At 45.3% G+C, this 25,363-nt stretch overlaps 1 protein-coding gene across 1 annotated transcript in view; it reads left to right on the top strand.

The window, feature by feature from the left end:
* Positions 1-24,625, top strand: part of TNFRSF11A (TNF receptor superfamily member 11a) — a 28,081-nt gene extending 3,456 nt beyond the window's left edge. The window contains exons 2-10 of the mRNA XM_030944072.1: positions 9,053-9,134; positions 9,562-9,687; positions 10,221-10,364; positions 11,461-11,554; positions 11,903-11,997; positions 12,876-12,983; positions 14,828-14,880; positions 16,514-17,366; positions 21,515-24,625. Coding sequence (XP_030799932.1) covers positions 9,053-9,134; positions 9,562-9,687; positions 10,221-10,364; positions 11,461-11,554; positions 11,903-11,997; positions 12,876-12,983; positions 14,828-14,880; positions 16,514-17,366; positions 21,515-21,897 — 1,938 coding nt within the window. The 3' untranslated portion in view covers positions 21,898-24,625. The remainder of the gene's footprint in view (positions 1-9,052; positions 9,135-9,561; positions 9,688-10,220; positions 10,365-11,460; positions 11,555-11,902; positions 11,998-12,875; positions 12,984-14,827; positions 14,881-16,513; positions 17,367-21,514) is intronic.
* The last annotated feature ends 738 nt before the right edge of the window (positions 24,626-25,363 follow it).

The following is a 25,363-nucleotide window of genomic DNA, read 5'->3' as shown; positions in this document are numbered from 1 at the left end:
CATCTGCCTGATGTAATTTCTTCTTTCCCACCAACAGGACCAAAACAAACCTTTGCCACATTTCACAAATTGGTAGAATTCAAAGCTTATCAGACATCTCAAGGGTACTGACCAATGTCATCTAGGTCACAGGGCTTTCTTCATACTGTGCCAGAAGGAGAAAAAACCTGAAAGAAACAGGTCAAGCAGAGAGATCAACTGCATCCCTAAGGATCTTTTTTTGTTTCTACTGCCCATTACTGTCTATAACCCTCAAGCTCAGAAAAGTGGGATGTAACTTGACGGCTGGGCAAGAACCATTTTACAGATGGTAAAAGGGATGCGTGTGTAACTACTACACAGAAAATCATGGAAACCTCAAAGTGATGCCCTCCAGCATCACTTAACACTATTTAACGCATCCTTGACACTATTTAGAGGAATCATACTTGAGTCACTTTGCTAAGCTTATCCATCTGTCCTTGGAGTTCAAGTGGTGAGAGGCTCTCCTGTAGTAGGTACATGCACAGATGCAAGGAAAAGGAAAAGGCAATGCTTGCTGCAAGGCAATGCCTCCTGCTTCTCCCTGCCCACTTCCTCTCTGTATGACCAGGTCTGCAGGAAGTCTTTGTGGTGACCAGAGCCAGGAGGGTTCCTGCCACCACATGCTGTTACCACAGAATTCACATCTCCCTCCATCTGTGCCCCGTGCTGCAAAGGGCTGCTCTGCAGCAAAGGCTGCGGAACACTTGGAGGAGGTGGTTGCTTTGGGAGCTGGTTGAGCTTACACAGGAGGGAAGAGGGAAATAGAGATGACTGGTTCATCATGTCGTCAGCTGCAGCTCTGCTCCTTGCATAGACTGTCCCCTTCCTTTCCATAGAAACTCAGCTTGCAAGGCAGCACTGGCTTCTGCTGCTGCAGCCACACACCCCTGTTTTTAAGGATGCCTTGGCTGGCGTTGCTTGCATGGAGAAGCAGCTGCTCTGAGAATGGCTCATTATTGCTGATGGAGAACGCAAAGGCAAATATTTGTGTGTTATAAATGCAAGATAAAAATTCAGTGATGTTTAACCAGGTTGCACTCTGGACTTGAGTAGGCCTTGGTCTGTGCGACACAATAGCCTGCCTGCAAGAACTTGCCCCTTTTTATGACTTACTCTTTGAAAATGGTCCAAAGTTCATGTAGTAGAAGAAAAACTCCACAAGCAGCAAAGGCTGGATGTCACAAGGTGGGCTGCAGGTGGGAATCCAGCTCTGCTGGTGCTCAGGGCAGTCTGCTGTTGTGCCTGCCCTGTGGGACCAGGACTTGGTGTGATGCTTTGGCACTTGGGAAAGTAGGTTTTCTGATTTGTCCCTGTCTGTGTGTCACTGCAGTGTGTTACCATATTTGTGATGGGGTGCCTTCTGGAGGGCTCAGCACTGCACAGCAGGAGCAATGCTGACATCACCCTGGCACTCCAGGACATCCTGGTTTGTGTCTCATACCTGTGTAGCCACCTCAGCTGCTTTGTGCAGGGCTTCTGATGGTTGCCTCTTTTGTTTGCCTTCTCAGGGTGTGAGCTCTCTGGGCATGGCTTTCTTTGGTGTTTGTGCAGTGCCCAGGATGTCATGGCTGCAAACGAAGCCAAAGAGCCATTAATCACCTTGGGGTAGCGCCCCATCTGTTTCTCACCAAAGTCACACGGAGGTCTGCCCACGCAGGCCCAGGAAGGGAGTGGATACATTGCCCTGGCTGGATGCCACGGTGTAGGCTGCAGCATCCAGCCCTCACCCTTGTTCTCTGGATCTTCTTCTGCCCAGGACCCCTGCAGCATCCCCACAGCAGAGGCACATTCCCCACACCACTTGGCCAGATGTGTTTGTGCTGCCTTCCTGCAGGGTTCCCAAAGAGTGGCTGGAGGAGGGGCTCTGGCGGGGAATGGCAGCATAGTGGGCAGGCAGAGAGAGCTGAGACCCAGGGTTGCTTCTCAGCCTCTGCAGAACCCTCTGGCTGCCTCCCTTCTTAAAATCTAGATAAAAGAGACCAGAAAATGCTGTGTTTTGGTAAAAGAGCCAAGCTGTCCGGTTTAATCCACCCTGCAAGAGCCAATTAGCCAAGGAAGGGGGAAAAAATGAGGTCATTCACCCTCACCACTTTGTGGCTACTCCAAAAGAAAAAGAAGTATATAGGGTCTGTTCAAGAATGGCAAAGAACAACATTCGTGACTGCAGATGGACACAGAATATATTTAGTCAGTGGTCAAAGGGGAGGGAAAAGAAAAGAATCTTGTATGGAAATAAAAATACTGTGAAGTTTTGTTAGGCAACCCATTAATCTGGAATGCAGAAATACAGATAGGGAAAAATGTGCAACTAGGTTCATATGAAGTCCTAAAATTGCTTATGTAGCACACAAGAAAATCTATTTTGAGGGCCTTATTTTGCCACAGTGAAGAGTTTTGCCTTAGGAGCAACATATGCTCCAGTAACTTTGCATTGTTTGGTAGCAAGGATGAGATGGTTCCTTGAATCTGATCTCACAGGAAGAAAAGCTCTCCCCTGCAATACCACATGTTGTAAAACAGCCTGCTTATGGAAAGCAGCCAGGGCCTCTTCCATCAGGGAAGAATATTTCCATAGACATTACTGGCCGCAGCCACCGGCAGAGCTGGTTCCTCGTGATTGACACTGAAAGAGTGAATTAATCAATCCTCAGCCCAGTCCTGAGCTCTTTAATGAGGGCAGCAATTCCTTCACAGTGGGGAAGGTGCAGATACAGTCATGCAGTTCCCCCTCTAACTCACACTGAAGCAGAATGGTCTGTGGGTGTTACATGCATCCCCCCAGACAGCCATCATCCCCAGCAAGGGCTGCAGCCCCACCTCTGCCCTTCATGTTCCTGCCTGCAGAGTATTCAGCAGTTGTTCCACAGATAATGCTAAAATCCAGGAGAAGGAAGCCAGAACAGAGCATCAGGGGGTGAAAGCAAGCTCTCTTCTACTACAGGCTTTCTCATTCTGCCCAGCAGCTCAGCTAGGATTGTGGGATCTTGCCTCACATTGTAAGAGATTACCATGTTATGTTCCACTCTGAGGGTGTGCTGCAAGGAAAGGGTACATAAATATACAGATTTTTAAGCACAGGAAGTCCACATTGGACACCTAATCTGGCATCCAGCCCAAGAAATCTGTCATGGTCATTTCTTCATTAAAATTCATCTTCAGCTGATGAAGCATGGAAAAATGATCTGCTGAACTAAAATGCAAGAGGAGCGTGCTCCCCCTAAATCATTGTAGCTTTACTATCTGGGGGTTTTTTAAATTTTTTAAATTAAGCATGAATGGGTGTAAGGTGTAGAGTTACTCATGATGAGTCATTGAGACAGTACCTGGAGTGGGAAGGCTACTAAACTTTCCTTTGGAGCACTGCTCTCGCACCTGTTCAATCTAGAAGAGATTTGCCTCTGCAGGCCTTACCACAAGTACACCTAGGTATTAGCTTTGATAATGCCATTATTCTGCAGCCTTTATTTCTGCTTGTTGTGGACTGTTGGTCTTGCTGTCAGGCCTTTTTGTTAAATATTTTGGTTTGGTTAGCTTTTGGGTTCTCATTCTCTGATTCACCTTCAGAGTATTCTACCTAGTAGCTGTTAGTCTTTGAATTGCTGTGGCTGTGGGTGCACATAGGTCAAAGCATGAGGTTTGGCAGCAAAGTGCAGGCAATGTGCAGGCACTGCTGACTGCCCAGGCAGTGAAAATGTTAACTGTGCCCCTCTGGCTGTGGTGTGGAGATGACTTTGTCTCTGAATGACAAATGTTGTACACGTGATGGCAAGTCTTCACCCGTGGAAGCAGGCTGGCTGATTCACAGCCTCAGTCAGTCCCTGTTTGAGCCCTGCTGTCTCTCACCCCCATTGTCTCCCATCTGATCTATCTGATATACCTGAGGTTCCTGTCTGCCTGCCCCCACCCCACCGTGAGAGCCGTCAGTGTGGCACTTCTCCTTTGCGTAGCTGCTGGCCAGAAATAGCTCTGGTGGGTTTGAGATTGAGGAATGCTCCTTCCCACCAGTGGAGCAGCACCAGTTGCTCAGGTGTTTGCTTTTGGCTGCGTGCTGGAACAGAGGGACAAGGGGAATGGGCAGGACAGGACTTCTGCCACCATTTGCCCAAGTCCTGGCCGCACGTTATGGTTTTCTCTTCACCTCTTCATTATTGATTTTATCCCTTACGCTCTTTCTGGCCTCTTCAGGCATTCAGGCTGTAGCAGGGTTTTAAGGACCTATTTTTAAAAGTGAAATAATATTTAGTTTAAGCTGTTGCCATTTCCCGGCTCTATTTTACCATGTGGTGGTAGTTCTGTGATGTGGTTTACTGGTCACTGGAAAGTTGACATCACCAAAAGTGTTTCATTCACAATCTAAGATTTTTGTGATGAATTACAGGCCTGCAAGCAAATAACTGGAATTGCAAAGCTGTGACTTGGGTGCTGCTTTGATTTAATTTTTATCAACAGTGAGGGCTGTCCATGAAGGAACTGTTGCATGCAACGTGATTATGATTAAGTCTTTTACACAGGACTCCTCTTTCCCCTTGTACACCCACAACTGTAAAATTTTCCAGAGTTGTTACTATTATGTGCCTCAACAGAGTGCCTGGGAGCACCAGCCACAGCAGCACCCATTGAGAACCAGATTCTGTTTTCACTCTTAGATAGCTTTTTGGGCAAGCCTCTGAAACTGGTAATGGGCTGAAGAAATCTGGAATCTGGTTAACTGTACTGCTGACCCAAAACAGGTAGGAGGCTGGAAGGCTGTGGGCACAGCTGGTACCTGTGAGGGGAGAGGCAGTGGCTCATATTTGAAGATGACTGCAGAGGCCCTCTTAACTGTGCTTGCAGGGGCTACTTCAGTTCAGGAAAATGCTCAAAGCTCACTCCTGTTGACAAAGGCTAATAAAGCCCCAAATCCAAAGATTTTTTTCAGTTTTGTAGCAGGCAAGTCTAAGGACCTCAAAAGCAAGTGGCTTGAATAAACCTGGGCTCCAAAGTATAAAGAAGTGGTGTGTGCAAGGCAGGAGAGACCAAAGATGTCTTTCCCATAGGTACTTTGATGCTGTAATAATAAATGGAGAAAAAAATGTGCTTTGCTCAGTGAAATGATGACAGATGACTTGAATACTCTCCAGAAACAACTACACTGGTCAAGAAGGTGTCATCTTAAAAGACAGTTATCCCTTGACATGTCTCTTTATATCTCAATTTTTGCAAAACTGAGATTATTGCTAATGAGCAATCCTCATTGAAGCCTCAGGTTCTTGTTCAAAAGTGTCACGGGAAAAAGATTGTGGAAACCCCCCGACCTTGTTCTTCCAGATTTTTTCTTTTCAAGGAAAGAGGCCCATGCAACTCTATCTTTCCCGAAATGTGAAGAGTGAGGAGAGTAGTTTTAGCATCCATGACACACAGTTTCTGCTGCCCTCTGATTGCTGAAGGGCACAAAGAATAAATATTTCGTTAAGCCTAAGGACAGGAGTCTGAATGCTGCTGGTTCTCCCCTTCAGAAGCACCTGTGTGTGTGTTTTTTTAAGGTGTGAGTAACACAGTGTTGCTTTGTAGTGCTGTCATCGATGTTCTCCAACCCTAAAAGCACAAGCACACTCTTGCTTGGTATCCTTTTCAACAAATAAGCAAAAAAAAAAAAAAAACCAAAGCTGAAAAGTCTCCCTGCAGCTCAACACCAAAACACAATCTTTCTGCAAACCTTGATGTAAGCATGTCTGTTTTTCCAAAGAAGTCCGTTGTGGTAATCATGTGTTTAAAGGTAAGCAGGTGTTGGTGTGCTTTACCAGACTGGATCTACCAAGCCTGGAGGAGGTTTGTCTTTTTCCCCCTGGCTTCTTCCCCTGTCAGATATATTTGTTCTGAAGTAATATTGATCAAATGGGAAAACTGCCTGGTTTTTTAGGAACTGGTGCAAACCTGGGTGCTTTGCGCACTTTTGAAATGACAAATTAAACTTACACAGGATACCTAGAGCTCTCTGAGGCACTTATTTACACATGGTGATGGGATTTAATGAGCAGCTTCATCAATAGTGAGACCATTAAAGGAATGAGCAGGCTGGGTGTAATCTCATTTAAGCACTTCAGAGGAAGTTGGCACTTTCTCTCTCTAGATAAGAGCTTGGTGGTGTCCACATCACTCTGACCCACAGGCCAGCATCCGAGGAGAGGAAGGATGTTCCAGGGGTAACAGAGCAGACTTGGGCCTTGGGAGACTTGGTTTGGTTTCCTGTTACCTCTGTAAAGCCAGATGGCCTCCTGGTACAAGTTCCTCATCTGCAAATGAATTGCACTTCCCTGTCTCAGAAGGACACTTTGGCAGGAATGTGCTGGTGATGGTGAAGCATCAGGTCATTTTGCTGCCAGCAGCACAAGTATTTCTCATCCTCCAAAGGAAGTTAATGTACAGTTTGAGACAGACACATCTGCCTGGCAGAGGGATTAACATGGGATAGCTTCACATCTAACAGAGCTGTATTAGCAAAAAGTTTGGATCCCATCATAAGAAAATTCCAGGTTGCTTTGATTTCCCTTCCTGTCCACTCTTGCCCCAGCTTTCATGCTTGGCAGGTCCAACCAGTCCATACCAGGGTAGAATCCCTCACCTTCCCCTGGGGGTTAGCTCCATGAGAGCCTTGTCTTTGCACCATTGGGCATAAATCAAAAGAGGGAGTATTGCAGCTTTATGAATGCATTGACTTCTGTGAAAAGGGGAAGGACGCAGACACAGAAGATGCTGCTTATTGACACAGAGCACAGGTTAGTGCAGCTGTGACTTGTTCCATAACAGTAGCCCTCACTGTGTTGTAAAGCCTGGTGGTATCAAACAATGTCCAACGGGTGGCTGAGCAATTAGCCTGCTCCCTTCACCTTGGGTCCAGGGCCCTGCTGCTTCTCCTCAGGCTGAGTTGTGATTCTCAGAAATTACTCCAGACCCTTCAGCTGAATGCTCCTTAGCAGATTTGCATATCCTTCCGCAAAAAGGATGACTTTGCCCTTGTTTGACACTTCAGTAATTTTTTTAGTCTTTTTGTCTAAAGAGGAACTATTAAACAGGAGCAAACAAGGAAGAAGAGGATATTCTGTAACAAAAAGCGAGTGACTGAGACTGCTTTTGGTCTCACCACGGTTGTTACCTTTGTGGATGGTTGGGTAGAGAATCAGTTGTTCAAGACACTCTTTGTGCTTGGTTCCACATCATCACCTCAGCCCTTTGCTGGCCATCTCGGTGTTTTAGCCTGAAGTGCGTTACAGAAAACGAGCTCTTTTGAGTATAGGGGTCACTGAGCTTTGTCACTGTTCAGCTGCCAGGCTGGCCCAACTTTCCTTTTCCTAGATTGCCTCTTCCCTCACCAGTGCTGCCTGTTATCCTGTGCCCCTCCTTGGAGGTGCTGTGTAAACAGGGAATGCAGTGTTTGTTCCAAAAAGTCCTTATCTAATCACAGGAAAGGTGCTGCTAATGAATGCAGAGAGACAGACAAGGAAACAATGAGACAACACACAATACTAGACTCTTAATTTGACCCGGGATTGTTGCGATGATAAAAAAAAAAGGCTGTAAGTTGTTTATACCCTGCAAAAATACAAGAACTCAAGACCTCTGACTTGTGCCACTTTTTCTGTTCCAGACACAGCTAGCGCAGTTTTGATAAACATAAGTCATGCACCAACCTATGGCTCAAACTCCAAGCCAGAGTGGTGTTTTAAAAAAAAATTCAATCTTTTTTGGTCGTCTTAAGTATACAAGACCTTTCCCAGCATTAGAAGAGGGCAAGGTGCTTAGGGAAAACTGTGTTTTTTTAAGGGGTTGCTATTGCTTAAACTAGAAAAGGAGAGAGGAGAAGATGTAAAGACTTGGAGGAAACAAGGGGAGAATGCTGAGTAGAGGAATGGGAACCAGCACCAGCAGACATAGGATTGTCATGTGCTATTAGATGGCAAAAGCTCCCTTTAACCAGCAGAAGAAGCTTTATTGCAGCTTTGTCCAAGTTAATGCAGTTTTCAGGGCTGTATCCAAGAATGAAGAATTCCTTGCTATGGGCTTGATTTTGAATCACTTTATCTAATTTCAAGATCAACAACTGTGAGGTGTTGGGTTTGCCTTGAGGACTGTGAGCTGCCAAAGCAGGGTCAGTGAAAGGCTGGGCACAATGCTTGGCTGGCCAGGATCCCCGGCACAAGCCATGCCCTCAAGCCTGGGCTCTGGATGGGACCACTGTGTGCACAGGCAGCTGAGAGCTGGCAGGGAATGCAAAGGCCCATGAAGGCCAGAGGCAACTCTGCTGCCCACTTTGCAGATGCCCTGTCATGTACCCATTTCAGGGGGTGAGGGGGAGGGGGGTGCTTTGTGTAGATTTGTGTTGGTTTTGGTTTGGGTTTTTTGAGACACAAAAAGCTGTTGGATAATTGCATCACCTTTCTGGATGGCCGCCTCAGTTCCATGAGACCACCTCTGCAGGACACAGTGGGAGCCATAAAAAGCTGCAAAATTTAAGCCCAGTATTTTATGGGACTAGCCAAGAGCATTTTGTATCCCAGTGGGAAGCTGGGAACTTCTTCTTTTTCAGGAATATAAATCATTCACTTTGCTTGTTTGCTTAATGTTCTACATTAAAACTGGCAGTTTCCCAGGTCTTGATCTGAGGTAATTTCTGTGGAAGAGACTACAGAGGTATCTCTATACCTTTTTTTGCCTTTACAATTGTTTTAAAATCGTAGATTTTAAATAAAAGAGTACTGTAAGAAAAGGTTATGTAGCAGGCCAAAAGTTCATGACAAATTGCAAGATGGGTGATTTATTTGTCACCTGGCTCTATTAAAAGTCCCTATGTGTACATCATCAAGTACATACTCTTAGCATGTCTACAAAGCACCTTTGAAGTCACAAATGTTGGGTAAGTTTTATTGCTTGGCTGTCCACAAGAGATAGAGACAGAATATCTTCCTTCTCCCTGTCAGTGCTGGGACTGGGTAGGTCTGGAGCTCTCCAAGTGTATTGGTTCTCATGTCCTCTCTTTCCTTCCCTGCTCCAGCTGTCACTACAAATCACTCCGCCGTGTGAGAGCGAGCAACACTATGAGTACTTGGGACAGTGCTGCAGGAAGTGTGAGCCAGGTATGTGAGCATTGTTGGGTTGTGGGGCTGAGAGGCTCCTTAGCAGCTGCTCTGCGGGTGAGGCAGCCAGCTCTCCTGGCTGCTGGTGGATTGGCACGTGCCCTGCAGGTGCCTGGTCTCAAGTGCCTTCCTAGGGCAGGAGTGGTCCTGCTGACCTCAGCAAAGGCCACAGCAGCTGTTTTGTTGGGATAGCACTTAACCACTGCGGGAGACAGACAGGAGCTCAATTCTTGTGCTCCCAGGCTGCCCACTTCACAGATGTTTCAGTGCCACGCTGGATGGGGACCAGATTGACAAACTAAAAAGGTGCAGGAAGAAATGATTGTCCACAGCAGTGTTAGCACCCAGTCTCTTATTTTTCTCTAACCTCCTTAGACAGCTGCTCTACAGCTTCCAGGTGACCTACTTGTTCTTTTCTCAATCACAGGGAAGTATTTGTCTGCTAGATGCACTGCTACTTCTGAGAGCGTGTGCCAGCCGTGTGGCCCAAACGAGTATATGGATGTCTGGAATGAAGAAGATAAATGCTTACTACATAAAATATGTGATCAAGGTGAGCTGTTCATACTGCAGAACCTTTTAATCCAAATTAGTGAAGCATGAAGATGGGAAAGTGGATCTAGGGAAGTTGCTGTGTTCAGGTGCCCAGCACTGAAGGCTGAGCTTGCAGAAGAGCCTGACAGAGAGAGAGAGGTCCCCAGACAGCAGAGCACCATGACTGTAGTCTCAGTGCTGCTGATAGTGATTATCTTCACCAGGGCCATTCACCCCTGTGAGCTGATTTTAGAAGTTGTCCTTTTGCCCAGCACACTCTGCATTCACTTCCCCTAATGTGTTTTTCTCACCCTTGCAAATGCTGTTTATTTTCTACAAAAGCCACAAGGAAATGTATTGTTTAGAAGTGCAGTGGGTGAGGAGCCCCATGCCAATCGAGGGTCTCCCATGCTTCTGGAAAGGCGCCATTTCCTCTAACATGAATGGTTTTGCATCTGCCATTCAAGCAAAGCATGTAGGTAGAACAGGAGGTTCAGAAACTTGAGGCTTGTTATCAGAGAGATTTTTACTCTCATCTGCTTTCTCTTTTAGGGAAGGCCTTGAGAGAAGTGAACCCAGGGAACAGCACGTTCCAGCGGCAGTGTGCTTGTACGATGGGATACCACTGGAATGAGGACTGTGACTGCTGCCAGAGAAATACCATGTGTGCTCCTGGACTTGGAGTCAAGCCTCCTGGTAAGATACAGAAAGGGGATGTACAAAGTGAAATGTCCAGCTCAGGCCTGCTGGATGAGGCCAGCGTTGTGTGGGTTGTGACATTAGAGCGGGTCCTTTAGAATCTCAGATGACAACAGAAGATGCATGTCTGAGTTGTCATTACTACTGCATGTAATCCTCCTGGGCTATTCACATTTTGAAGGCCCCTGCCTCCATAGTTTAAATGGTATCTTGGATTAAGTGACTTCTGCAAGATATCACGTGGACATGGCAGTAGTTGCAAGGCGTCCTGTACATTTCTGATGTTTGCTGAGGTGTCTGACTGTGAGTCACTAGGTCATGCGTTGCTCCTGTATTCAGAGAAGCACTCTTTTGGGGGTTGTTCCTGAGGTCAGATTTGCAATCTGGTTTTGTGCAATGACTTTGCTTTGCCACTTTTTAATGTTACAAACAAGTTTAAACTGATTAGCACTTTTCGGGTAGCTCATGTATTCTGTTTTGGATGGCTAGTAGTGCAAAGGTTTATTACAGACATTTAATTTAAATCTAAAACCAGATGCAGGTGTTTTGTGAGTGGAAAACAGAGAGTGAAGTTCAGAGTGAGCACTGGGAACAGCTGCACCAGGCATAAGGAAACCCCAGAAAAGCAGCAAATAATAGAGAAATGGAGGAAGAAATGCTTCATGTGTCTGGAGGACAGTTGCTGTTTTTTCTCCAGCCTAACAAATCCTGATGCAGCATTTTGTTTACTGTGGCTTCATAGAAGTGACAATACCAGTCGGTGTCACTTTCTGCGGCACAGCATCATCATGAGGCGATAAATAGAAGGGAAAGGATGTAACAGCTGTGTGTTATTTTTCAATAAATAACACAAATGGCTCCTGGTCATTTCTCATTTTGATCATGTAGAGAAGTGCTCAGGTGAGACTTTCCGGGCTTACATGGGACTGTCATTACTGCCCTAATATAACTTAAGACCCCACTCTTTATGAAAGCTTTTAGGGGGACTGTGGGAGGAGAGTGGAGCGGGAGGATGGGAAGCATAATCACCCTCCTCTCACTTAGAAGGAGCCCAGAGAAACTCATCTATGACATTTTTCCTTCCTACACACAGTGCAACAAGACAGGGACACAATGTGCATACCATGTCCCAGAGGCTACTTCTCAAAGGTCTTTTCATCCACTGACGAGTGTAAATCCTGGACCAAGTAAGTCCTTGGGTGTTGTAAATGGAGCACACCAGCCAGAAGGCAGGGAGAAGCTTGGGCATAAGCATTTCTCAGTGGGGTGGTCCAGACTGCCTGTAGAGCACGTGAAGCCATCAGCATTGGCTGTGCAGTGATGAAGGCATTGTCAAGGCTGAAGCTTGAATTCTCCTTAGAGGGGAACAAGAGAGAGCAGAGACAACAGGACTGCTGAGCCAAAAATAAAGTATCTGAGGTTCTTAGGGGTGGAGAAATGTCATAATTTACAACAGAAAGTACTGCTCTGCAAAAGTGTAGGAGGTGCAAAAAACTTCCTTGGGAGAACCTAGCCTCTTTGTCTTTCTTTTTTAGCTGTACAGCTCTAGGAATGGAAGAAATTGTGCCTGGGACTGACAAGTCTGATGCAGTTTGTAAAGAACGGAAGATGCCTGAGCCATCAGAAGATGGTTTGTGTCCTCATAAGGGTTGTTGATTGGAAAGTAACAGGGAGAAGGAGGGATATGATTATTAGAGGTTTGGGCTGACTTAAATCCATTCTCATTGTGGGTGGCTCTAGGGAAAGCAGCTTTAGACCAAGACAGTGCTCTTGGATGGAAAATCCCATCTTTAAAAATTGTTTCAGGCTTGGTGACTCTAGGGCCTGTGTCCACTATTAAGCTGAGTTTGACACCTCCCACTAAAGCTGCATGGCAATATCGCTGTTATAGCCATGTTATACCCATGACTCCATCACATTTACAGCTTGTTCATTTTTATGTGCTTTCCATACACACCTTACATGTATAAAGACTAGCAGCTCCTCTCCTTGCTTATGTTATAGCAATGGATACAGTCTCAGCCTGATCCCTCTCAGGTATCCCTTCTTGCCCACTGTCCATTTCCTTCTTCAATGTGGATATGGTACCAAGGAGGTTGCTTGCCTGACATGCAGTGATCCATCATAACCTGAGATTAAGGACAAATTTCTCCACCTGTATCTCCATGAAATGTGTGTCCTCTGTCCCCTGAGTGAGATCAAGCTCACCCCAGTGGCCTGCTGGCAGCTTGCAAGGGAACACTGGGAGAAGCCTGACCAGACAACATTGCTCTGTAACACCAACATTCTGGGGTTTTTATGGAAACGTCTTGGTACCAGGTACCATCAGTGTGGCTGCTTGTCACAGAACTGCATGAGTGCTAGAGTTACTGTTCTTATTATAGAAACTAAAGATCAAATAGGAAGGAAAAACAACCTCTCCTGTAGAAGAGCGGTAAAATGAGCAAGGATTGTCTTTCTGCTGAGTGCAGGCTGTGTTGATGGCACTGTCTCTCTTACACCCTGCAGGAATAAACAGGATCTTGTACATGTTGATTGTCATCTTGTTTTTCGTGACACTAATTGGCATTGTCGTCTTCATCGTATACTACAAGAAGAAGGGGAAAAAGCTGACAGGTACATCATAGCTAATGGCATTTATGGGTGTGACAACTGTGGCTCTCTGTGTGCTCTGATTTCATGGGTAACCAACAGATTAAGAACCTCAGGAATTACACTGGAAGTTCTGTGCCATCCCTGTGTCTGTCCATATGCATATGCTTTATCTAGCACAAAGCCAGGCCAAAAATTCCTTTCCTCTAGGTAGGCAGTAATTTGAAGTGTATTACACTTGACCCATGGAGTGACCATCCTCAGGGCAGACATGAGTGTGGTTGGAAGGAGGAGGGCTGGTGCTGGGGCTTTCATAGCAGCCTGGCTGCTCTGCAGCACCTGGCACACCTGGCCCCTTGGCTGAAGGGAAGCAGGGACAGACAGAAGTCCTGTCTTCTTCACCTTACTTTTCCCTCCCATCCACAACCCTGCATCTGGACAGGTTAAAATATGGATTTCAAGACTTATGTGTATTTGAGAATATGATGGAGATGATGTTTTTAGCTGAAGACTGAAGTTCTGATGATGTATTGAAGAAATACTAGAAGGCAATAGTATGAATAGTTAAAGTAGAAAAATTCTAGCCAAAGGGATACTGGATAAAAGTGGGATACTGAGTTTATTATTAATAGAATAGAACAGAAGTACCTTCATATTCTTCCACTCTATGTTAAGCCCTGGGTTTCTTTAGAGAAGGACATACAGAGATCTTGTTCTGTTGGTTCTTAATTTTTTTCCCCTAAACATGGAAAGCTTTTCCCATCATTTCCTTTTCCAAGTGCTAGCAATTTATGAAAAGTTTTGGGAGCAGTGGAAAGGAAGACAGAACTCACTTCTTGTAAAGTATATTTCAGCCCATGTTTTAGAAATGGGCTGCCTCTGCCACACTAAACATGGGTTGTGCTAAATCTGGAATTTCTGGGATGGGCTGGAGGAAATGGTGACTCTCTCGCAAACCAAATTCTTGCAATGCAGAGCAGGTTGAGGGGGGATGCGATTTCTTTGGCTTTTTTATTGCCCTGCTGCTCTGCAGTGACAGAGCAGCATTTGCCCCTCATTGCCTTTGCATGGGGAATCCTGCTCACCCGGCCTGGGAGAATTGCAGGCTCAGGAAGAAGCCCTTCCTGCTTGTTGTGGGTACTGGTGGTAAATCAACATCGGAGCAACAGAGTTATTGCTGGGAACTGGCAGTGGCTGCACAGCTCATCTGTCTTCAGCCATGCAAAACCATTGTAAACTTCAAATGTACATGGGGCTTGAGCCCTTCAAAATCTTCTGAATTTATAAACAGGAACCAAGAATTGCTCATTGCTTCAGTTGTTGCCCTAAAGCATGTTGGACTTAGAGCTTTTCTTTGGGAGATACTCCAAAGAAATTGGAATTAATTGCCCCATTAAGCATACACTGATTAAGTAGAGTATGCTGTGTTTAAGGCTGCCATCCTGTGGTTTCAGTGGTTTACTCTCTTCTCTCCAGGCTTCTCACTCCTGTCTGGAAGGGCCTTTGGGCCATCCATGTGACTTCTCTTGAAATAGAGCATTTCTGCTGTGAGCAGGTCGTTGTTGGGCCAGTCATAGCTTGGTGTGACATATGACCAGGAAAGAAACCCCATTTGATGTGGAACACAGTTTAACCGTGGTCTATTTTGGGAGTTTGGAAACATTTGTTCCACAGAAATATATCCCTGTTCCAGTTACAGTGAATCCTCAGCTAGACCGATGCTGGGACACTTGAGCAGGCAGTAAAAACAGGCTTGCTGGTTTTATTTAATATGATATTGTGGGTTGTGAATAACTGTGGGTGTTTAGGTCTGTGGTTAACTTAAGTGCCTGCTATATGTTACAGCTACTCTTTTGTTTTCCCTACAGCAGATCTACAGAACTGGGCTAATGAAGTGTGCAGCCAAATAAAAGGAACAAAGGTAAAGTCAAAGATGGTAGCATTTTCTCTTAGTTTTTTGTTTTCCTTATGGCATTCCTGACACCCCTTCTGAAGCAGACTCCATGGTAATCTTTGGCTAGAAAAGAAATTTTGAGTTCCTCAAAAATTGCTCACAACTTAGGCTTTTTCAGTCTGGTTTTCTGTAAATGTGAGGCATGTGAAATCATCATTCACAAATAGCTTCTGAACCTGCTCTCTGGTTTTATCCAGTTTTAACAGAGATAAAAGTCTCGTGATTATTTAATACTTATGGTGAGAAAGTTAATCATGAACCCACTGGTTGCTGAACACCTGAGACTGCCTGGGAGAGAGCCTTTCTAAATCCTAAGTGCAGGAAAAACTTCAGCTGAGTTTGCCCCTTGTTACATACCAGACTACTCACAGGGAAGAAACTTGGATTTGGGTCATGCCAAAAATGCCAAGCATGCAAGGGATTAAACACAGAGCCATCAGCTAAAGAAACTGTTTGACTCCTTAATTCTAGGGAGGAAGAAATCCTACTTATGCATTCCAATATGAAAAAAAAAAGAACTTTTGCTCTGGAAGAACACCAGCTCCATGCTTGAAACAGATGGTAGCACTGCTTCAAGTTCATGTGCACAGCCTGCTTAACTCTGTGGATGTGGACTGAGGTGTCCCCAGTGTCCCACCACCCCTTCTAGGAGCTGTGATGAGCTTAGCTGTTGAAAGACTCCAATTTCATGGCTTAAAAGAAAAGCCGAACATACCAAAAAAACCCACCTTTCTGAGCAGGCAGTTCCTCTTTTGTCTCATAAGTCTTCATGCAACCTCCTGTCTTGGCAGCTGCTCAGGTCCTCTGGGACAGAGGAGTGAATCAACAGCAATTAGTGGCTGGCAGCACTTACACTCTCTTTTCTATCCTGGAAGATCTGAGCAGATGCTAGAAATTAACGGTATCAGTTCCCAAACACCCATCTTTAAAGCACAACTTGTACAAACTGAAGAAAATCCTTGAAATATTTCCCAACCTTTTTTTTGGAGCTGCTACCAAAAACATAGCTTTACTTTGTCAGTTACTGTAACAACAGGATGTCATGGGCCTTTGCATTTTTTTGTCCAAACCTTTCAGGTTAATACAACCTTGCTTGTGTTTTCTTTTAGCTTGTCTCAGAACTTCTGAATCAACCCAGGTTCTATCTTCAGTCATTGCTAATATTAAAAATTGAGCCCCCAGTAAGGCCTTCACAGATCAATAGCCCTTCAGACACATGGAAGTGTTTCCAAAACCTGATAAGCAGTGGGTCTTACTAATGGTCCATAAGGAACAGCAGAATCCAGCAACTCTTCTAGGTTTATTAACTCTTCTCAACTTGAGTGGCCTCAAAGAAAAAGCTAGGAATAGTTGTTTCACAAGGTTGAATGTTATTGCTCCCTAGGCCACCAGATTCCATTCTCAGCACCTGCTGAACCCAGCATCACCAGCCACAGTTTCACAGCAGAGTAGAACTGCACATCAAGACTCAAATATAGCAGCACTGGTCAACCTCAGCAGCTCCACACAGAGGAAGGACCTGCCTTTTCCTTCTTTGTCTAAAAAATAATTCCATGTTGATCTATTTGTTAAAGACGTTTTTACTTCTAATTTCTTTCAGGAACTCCCCAGAGATGCACATGTTACTGTGAACATCACAAATGCTCCTGTCCCCCAGACTGCTGAAGGCACATGTCTCCTGGTCCCCTCGGGCTCTCCTGTCCCTGGAAAATCGTGCTGCACCTCTGATCACAGTCCTTGCAGGAATGAGAGCCCCAGCACGGAGCCTTGTGAGGCAGGAGAGTTTTCTGTAGTAACTGAGACTGATGATTACCAATTCCCACCAGTTCCCACAGAAGACGAGTACATGGATAAGAATCTCAATAACACTGATTATTTATCTTTCCTAAGTCAGACTGCCAGTAAAACTGTGTCATCATTTTCAGAACCAATGGAGGCAGGGGAGAATGACAGCTTGAACCAGTACTTTTCAGGTATTGGGAGCACAGAGGATGTATCAGTCTCTCCAGGCTTTCACCCTCCCTCCAGCACAGATGGGGCACACATTGCCACGGACCAGCTTCTGCAGAAATCTTGCCAACATGCCCACAGTTGCCCGAAGGAAATAGGCAATAAAGACACAGATAATTTTGCAACAAACTGTGACTCAGAGAAGATCTGTGTGAGGTGTGGCACTTTGTACAGAGAATCTCCCCAAAAGTGTTACAAACCCTGTCGTGCTGTGGCTGACAGCACCTCCACCTCCCCAGAAACTGGTTCCTGTGCCCAGTGCACCTGTGGTTTGAATTTTCTCTCTGCTGGTCAGAGCACTCTAGCAAACAATCTTGGTATGGAAGATGCACCTTCAGATAGTACCAACGTGAAGTACCAGAACACAAACAAAAGCACTTCAGGGACACAGAGCAGCACTTCGGGGACAAACAGCAGCACTTCAGACCTCCCTCCGGCATCTGGTAAGCCCATTAGGCTTCACTCATACACAGTTGTATAGAATTGTCCTCTTTGCTAGCTCAGTAGTATTCAGAGGATCTGATTTAGGAGAAGAAAATTATGCTTTTTCACTTAATTGCCCTGAAGGTAGTCTGAAAAAAAATCTGAAACTGTTAGGCTGTTTGGTTTGTATTGAATTCTGCAAGAAGAATGAGCCCAGCAGGGGACCATTGTCCCACCCTGATCTAACCAGCAAGGCAGAACCCACCTTCTGGCTGTCACTGCAGAGGCCAGGCAGTTCTGTTAGCAGAATGCAATGTAGGGATGTAGAGGTTGAGCTAAGCTAGGATGCATAGTGCTCAGGCAGATGCTTTTCATTCACCAGTGTGCACACATGTTTTTGCCATTAGATTTAAGTCCAGTTAGATTTATACAGTGATCAGTGAAACTCCAGCTGGAGCTGCAGGCTGGTGGCTGTGACTGGGTCTAAGAGATTATCTACAATTTTCTGCTTATGGCTCTTTCTCTTTGTTTTTATTTGCTGGGATATAAATGTTCACATAAAATGGTTTCATACAGACACTGTTTCTCCGTATACATATGCTTTGTTCCCTAAACAACTCTGAAACACTGATTACTTTACTAATTGTCTGCTAATTTATTAATTGAGTTAATATAGCAAAATTGTCAAATGAAAGGGAAGAAAAGCACTGAAGCAAAACCAGCAGAAGGGAAGTTACACGTCTCCTCTGGATGCAACCTTCTTCCCCAGACTTTTTTTCAGAACAAAAGTCTGCAATCTGCTTGTCATATGTTATTAGTCATTTTAGATTATAATCTCATAAAGTTGGATGATCTATTTTTATTTATATCAGTGCACTGCCAAGCATAATGAGACCTTAGTGTTGAGTGGGACATCCAAGTATTACTGTAATACCCACAGCAATTGTAAGCTGTTGGCTTTCCTTAAAATCATGTCGTGCCTTAAAATTTCTTACAGAGACATTCTTGTCAGTCTGCCAAAGCCCCAAAACAACACACTTGAAGGCCCTTCCTCTCTCAACATGCATTCCATATGGGAATCTGAAAGTGTGTAGCATTCATCTTCTGAAGAGCAGAAACTTTCTGCTGCTTCAGTTCCCTGAAATCTTGACGCATTTTCCCTGTCTGGTCTATACAAAATGCAGCAGGAGTAAAGAGAACACAGATTATCTTTTTTGTTATTGTTGGACTCTTGAGGTACAACTGAAAGCTAAGTTATATTTGGCACTGCTTTTCTTTTTAAATATGACACAAAAGAACAAGAAAATATTAAGGAACAATAGAGCAAATGGGAAAGCTTGGATATAAGCACTATGCTAGCAAGTGCCATCTTAGATCTGCAGCACAACTCTTTATATGGGATTTTAATTGTGTCTGTGCCTTTGGATATGTACATGCTATAGTGCCATCTGGTGAAACCTGAGCACAGATACCATGTTCCTAATTTGCCAGTTTTTATGCATGACTACAGGAAGATACCGACAGAGCTGTGGGCAGTATCAGAGCGTGGGTTAGTTGATCTGTGGGTAACCTGGCTTGTTGGCAGAGTAATTTTTCTGCCCACAGAATGGCCGTGCCCCCCTGGCAGGGCCTGGTTGCATGAGGACCAGGACAGGGCTTAGCCACAGGTTCCTCACTGAAGCAGCCCAGGCACGCCAGGGCTGCACGTGTGGGTGATCAGCATCTGTCATTTTGCTAGGCCTTGTGAAATGCCCAGATGGAATAAATGTGCATGTAACATAACTTTCTGTAAAGCTTTTCAAAGCAACTGGAGCCACCAGGCTTTGCACACAGTTATGCTAAAACAGAATGGTACAAAAAAGGGTGGGTGAAAAATGGGAAGAAAAAAGACCATGGTAAATTCCATGAAGTTGTGGTCTTGTTTCACTAACACTCAAAGTGACAACAGAACTGGTACACTCTGTCCCTCCTGTGAAACAATCCTAGAGGACCAAAGTGGACTTCTGCACAGGTGCCTCTTCCAGGGCTCACCACCGGAGATGGAGGTAAGCCTTCAAGCAGTTCTTCAAAGCTGCTCACAAGTTCTTCTCACAAGCCTGGAGGCAGTCAGAACCTGAAGGATCAGTTCAGGCCCACCTCAAATCCTGTGCAGGGCTACAGCATAACACAAGTGCAGGAAAACCTAGCTGACTCATAACTGGGACTGGTTTTGCAAAGCCTTTCACTTCCAGATCCCAAACCAGCCTGGTTTGGCAGTGACAAACAGTTCTCACCACCTAGAGACCATTAAATGTCTCAGAGAAAATTATTTGCCTGCCTTGTTCCAGTTCTCAGTGGACAATTACCACAAAAATTAATCTGTCTTTGTTATTAATATCAGATCGTCTGAAGAGATCAAAAGGCTGAAACACTGTAGAGAACAATGCCTTCATTCTGACTATGTCCCTTATAATTTTCAGGTTGGAAGCACTTTTCTTGCGCAGTGTAGGAAGCTCTTGTGTCCATTTTCTGTGCTTTCAGGCCTTAAATATCCTTTTGTTTCAGCATGGTGTCTTCAGAAAGCACAGAAGGTTTGCCAGCCACATTCAGCTAAACATTAAAAATGTGTTAATCTGCCTTTTTTTTTCCCTTCCCACTGTCACATATATTTCTAAATTTTTGATCTCGTGCTGAGCACTGGTAACTTTATTCACAGCACCTTTTGCGAGTGACAGGCAATCTGTTTAAAGACAAACAGTTATTTTTGTACTGCCATTATGCCCAAGACTTTTATTCATGGCAAACAGCCACACTGAATCAAACACAGGGGAAAGAACCAGCAGGGAAAAACTCCTGCAGAGAAAACCCTTATGGACATCTCATGTTAATCAACAGCCCTTGGGAAGAAAGCAAAGAGCTAGCAATGCAGTGGTTTAGGTGAAATAAATAAGATTGCTTAGGGGGGCCTATTAGAGAGACACTTGAGTGCTGCCCAGACTCAGCTCTGAGCAGGCACAGATCCTGACTCCACACAGCTGGAGACCAGGGCCCAGTGCTGGTGTGCAAACAGGACCTGTGGCCAGTGGAAAAACAACATTTCTCTGGGCTGGGCTGTGTTTATCTGTAAGGAAAATGGGAATGTCTTGAGTGTTGAGGAATGTAATGAAGAAAATACATAATATCTAAAAGGAGTCGGATCAGTCTGCAAGTAATGATGAAGTGAAGCACTGCAGGAACAACACTTCTTAGAAAGGGTGTTGACAGGCTAGGAAAATTTTGTTGGTTTCTTCACTTTGTTTCATTTTCAAACTTCAGCAGGCTTGTTAGTTTGATGTTGGAAGGTTGTTCTCAGTTATTTTCTTTCTGCTCTGAGGAAAGTTTATTAATTCCCAGAGCCTGGTCCTGCTGTCACTTAGGTCAGCAGCCCAGTCCTTGAATAGCAGAAAGATTGCATTTGTACTGAAAAATCTGTAACCTCAGGCAGGCTGACTGAAACCATAACTCTGTTAAGTTGCTATAATATAGAGTCTGTCTCTTCAATGGCATCAGTCTGTATCCAGCTAAATCCGTGCAGAGGCTAGATGAGTGCCAGAGTGTACATACCTGGAGGATCTGGACTATATAACATAATTGTATAAGCTCTGTGGTTTTTGGACACGGTGTGACTGTGTGATCTGCTGTTAAGTCTTTCAGTATTTATTCAGGAAGTCTGCTACTTAACCCAAATGGTAGGATTGATTGGGAGTTTATTGCATCTTTGGTTAACAGTGTGATTTCTGGGACTTTAAGAAGAAATAAATCTCATAATCAGAAATAATTAGCGTTTCCTCACAAACTCCAGGCAGAGGCAGATTGGACACAGCTTTGTGCATCAGGCAGCACAGGGGACATGAGATCGTCACCCTCTCTCTGGCTTCCCAGATCACAGCTCAGAGGGAAAATGTTTCCAGCCCTTCCAGACAAGCTCCTTGCATATGACAGACTTTGTCCTGAGGAGATGAAAATGGAAATAATGAAAAGGTCCAGTGGAAGGCATTGATTATAAGAGTATCCTCATGTCACGGGGGAAAAAATAATGGAACAAGAACAAAGCCACCCCAGCAGATTAAGTTCACTGCACTAAGCGTCCACCTTGTGAGGGGAAAATATTAATCATGTGTGTCTTCTTTTCTCCCCCGTCCTTCCTCAGGAAATGTGACTGGAAACAGTAACTCCACCTTTATTTCAAGTGGACAAGTAATGAATTTCAAGGGCGACATCATTGTTGTCTACCTTAGCCAGAACTCTCAGGAGGGGACGGCGGCCTCCTCGGGGCTGAGCGAGGAGAACGTGGGCAGCCCCGTGCAGGAGGAGAACCTCAGCCGCTGCGAGACCTTCGCCGGCAATGCCCAGCACTACAAGGAGAAGTGTGCGGAGCTGCAGGGCACCCGCCCGGCCCCGGGGAGCGTGGGGCCGCGGTGGCCTGGTGTAGCCCTGGCCCAGGAGTGGGGCCCCTCCTGCGGTGGACAAGCCTCCCAGCCCGTGCAGGAGGAGGGGAAGCTGGGACACTTCTCGGAGAAGGTGTTGAACTGAGGGGACACGGTGTCCTTGCTGCGGGCCAGGGCACCGGCACACAGCCCCCAACGGGGTGTGGGGCTGCTGCCGTGCTGCCAAAATCCTGGGTGTCACAATACACTGGGAGACTGTTGCTGCCCCTGGTGTCTCCTGGGAAATTTTACAGCTGGAAGGACCCTCATGGCACACATGTCGGTGGTGGTGGTGGTGCTGGTGCTCTGGGTGGAGGCCAATGAGGACGGGCACATGCGTGAAGCCGGGCACGCTGCCCCTGTTGCAGAAGTAGCAGCAGGGCTTTCTCCTCTCCCCTACAGGGAGATGGGCTCCCTGCCTGCCCCCCATTCCCTGCCACCTCTCCCTGGGGACTCTGTGAGGAGGAGAGCACTGCTGGCCAGGTGGGCAGGATGCTCCTGGAGAGGGGACAGTGTGGCCAAGGACTGGACTGAGCTGTGCCTCAGGGTTTCTTTTTTGCAGCTAAGCTGTACCCATTTTGCTGGGTCTTGGAGGTGGAAGGAAGCCATGGTGCTGCGGCAGCCTTTGCCTCCCTGTGGTGATGTGGCAGGTGGCATCATCCCTTTCCATCTTTCTCCAAGGAAGCAGACATTCCAGTCTCAAATCAGCACCAGAGCCGAGGTCCTGGGCTGCCCCTTACTGACCTGTGGGTATAAATAGGTGTGTGTAATGCTGCCACAAGAGGATGATAACATGCAAAATGCAGCTGATATGCCTTAAAAGCATATCAGATTAATCTCGAGCAAAGAGCATTTATAATGACCCTGATTCACCTCTGCCTTATTGCACCTCTCCAGAGGAGTTAAGCCTCTGGAGAGGAGAGTGATGTGTGCCTGGTACACTGCTGCAGGAATAGCATCACTATAATTTAAGACAAAGAGCTGCTAGCAGAAAGAGATAAAGGAAAAAGGGTCTGTGACAACCAGCTGTGGATGTTTCCAGGAGTTACAAAGATGGAGAATTTGGTCAGGGTCAATTTTATCTGCCCAAACAATTTTGTCATTCCCTTTGCTATTTTCATTAATAGGCAAAGATTTACTTAGGTAGCATGAAGCAATTTCCAGAACTTGGCCTGTGTGAGCTGAAGTCAGCATGTTGCCTCCGTTGAACTGACAGCTGATGAGCAATGGGACCAAAGGTTTGGCATTAAAGAATAATAGTAGTTGTATTTAGAGGGGAATCTTGGCTACTCAGCTGGCTTTGGTTCATGTCCAGTATCCTGTAGCCTTCTCCGGCAGCCACTGTGGAGAGAAAGATGAAGGGAGCAGAGTCTCAAGGAGCTCCCAAAAGAAAAAGATAACATTTTTAATGATTTTCTGACAAGGGATAATTTTCTGACATTCTCCTGCAGGTCTAAGTGCTGCAGGCATCTATCTGCAGCTGGAGCCTTCAGGAAGGCAAGTGCTCTGTTTCCTGCCAGACAGCAAAGGGATCTCTTACCTAGTGTAGCTTTGGCTTCCCTGTTGGAAAAGGTCTCTGGCTGGGAGGGCTTCTTCCCGGGAAGGTTTTAAAGTTGAGGGGTTCACTGCATAGCTGCTGTTTGCAGTAGTACTGCTCTGTGGGGAAAGAGTACCTACAAAGCTGATAAGGTGATCACTGTGTCACGAAGAGCTTCTCATGCATAAAACAAAAGGATGGGCTTATCCATCTTCACATCTCAGGAGAATAATTCTGCATTGTTTATATATCTGGGATGTAAAGTTCAGTACAAATGTGCAAGACTCTCTCTTGGGTGACTGGCAAAAGGGCAAATGAACAGCCAGTCCCACTTCCACCTCTCTGCGGCCTTTGAAAAACAAGATCACCCTACCCTACACTCAGACGGGCAGGTAGTGTGTCACTCAGTGATGGCCCAAGCTACCTCTGCCTCTCTGAAGGTGTGTAACTGAGGCTCTCTTGTCTGTGGGATTGTTTTGTCTTTCCTGCTGGATCTTTTACAACCTCTTTCTAATGTCTTCTGGAGTACTTCTCTATCCCCTTGGCACTGGTGCAATAGGAACAAGGAAGCAGAACCACCATCACCTTCAGGAAAGGTGGTATAAATATTTTCCCACTTCGTCTTAATTTTTTCAGTTGCTTTTTTCTGGAAAGCGTTCTTCAAGACATCAGTCCTGCTGGAAAACATCCAACCAGCCCCATTTACAGGGCAGGCAGGACTGAATTCTTGCCCTCATCTCTGGGTAAATTACCCAGGTCTGTCTTTTTCTCCTTCTGCAGCTTCTTTCTTCCCGTGGTTTGTAAATGCCACCAGAGAGCAGGCTCAAAATCCTGGTTTGAAGGGAGATAATGGAAATTTATTGTGTGTCCTCAATGAGGACACATTTTTCACTTGTTGAATTTCAGGTTCCTGCTGAGCAAGGATTGAAACTAGCAAGCATGAAGAAATGAGTCCCATATGGGAAACATGATGCACCAACAGACCCAGTTCTTTTTCTTCCTCCAGAGTCTATTCCAAAGTGAAAAAACAGTATCACAGCCATTAGCATGCTGCATGTTCCCTGGATCTCTGCCTGACTCCTTAGACAAGGAACCCAAAGGGACTTCTTTATCCTCATGATTTCATTTGTCATCGGCTTGGAGCTGGGAGTGGTTTTTAGCATCTGTTTGTACAACAAGGACCTGTGCATTGGGCACTAATTTGGAGGCTTCTGGCTGCTATTGTAATACACATAATAAATGATAATAAAAATCTGAAATATCTGTTTGAGAAAAGGTGAAGGTTTTATTTGAATAAAGAGGGAAAATGAAACACATTATTATATGCCTCTGCCTGTTTAAAGAAAAAGAAATAAAGAGCAAAGTGTCAGCATAATCGCATTCCTAGTTAGGCTTTTGTAACATTTTCTGTATGTTGAATTGTTTTAACAAGTAGTGCTTACCTTCCACAGTGCATTCTGCAATGCATATTCTGCATCTGCACTGAGCCTGATAGAAGCTCTCATAGACCTGGGGTGGTAATGCTTTACTGCTGAAAACTAGGCACTGATTCCAACTCATTCCTGAAGGTTCCTCCTGCTCAGCATGCATTTTTACAAGTCTTTTCATTTGAGGAGTCGCATGAATTATCCTTGGTGAATATACTAGGTGTTCTAGAAAGTCAGCCACTTTCAGACCTAGCAGGACAGGAGTAATTCTGCATATAGCCATGGGAAACAAGGACACTGAAGCAGCCCTTCTTATTCCCATGAACACAATATGGCATTGAAGATCAGTGTAGACAGTAATGGCTGTTAATCTATGTACTTTGCTACATGTTCACACAGAGACTGGAAGTTACTCTGCAAGGCTTACAGCATACCTGGGAGTAGCACCACTAAAATGCCATTTCTACTTGTCCATTCAGGTTTCCTCCTTTTTATCGTGTTGATGGTATCTGAGCAATTACACCCCTGTGTCTGTCATAAAACAGAGCCCTGCTGAGAGATGTCTTTGTGCTTATCAGGTATTTAATAGCACTCTCATTTTATCAGAT

The sequence above is a fragment of the Camarhynchus parvulus genome, chromosome 2 (assembly GCF_901933205.1).
Source record: "Camarhynchus parvulus chromosome 2, STF_HiC, whole genome shotgun sequence".
In the NCBI taxonomy this organism is placed as follows: Eukaryota; Metazoa; Chordata; class Aves; order Passeriformes; family Thraupidae; genus Camarhynchus; species Camarhynchus parvulus.
This window is presented reverse-complemented; position numbering and strand designations above follow the sequence as displayed.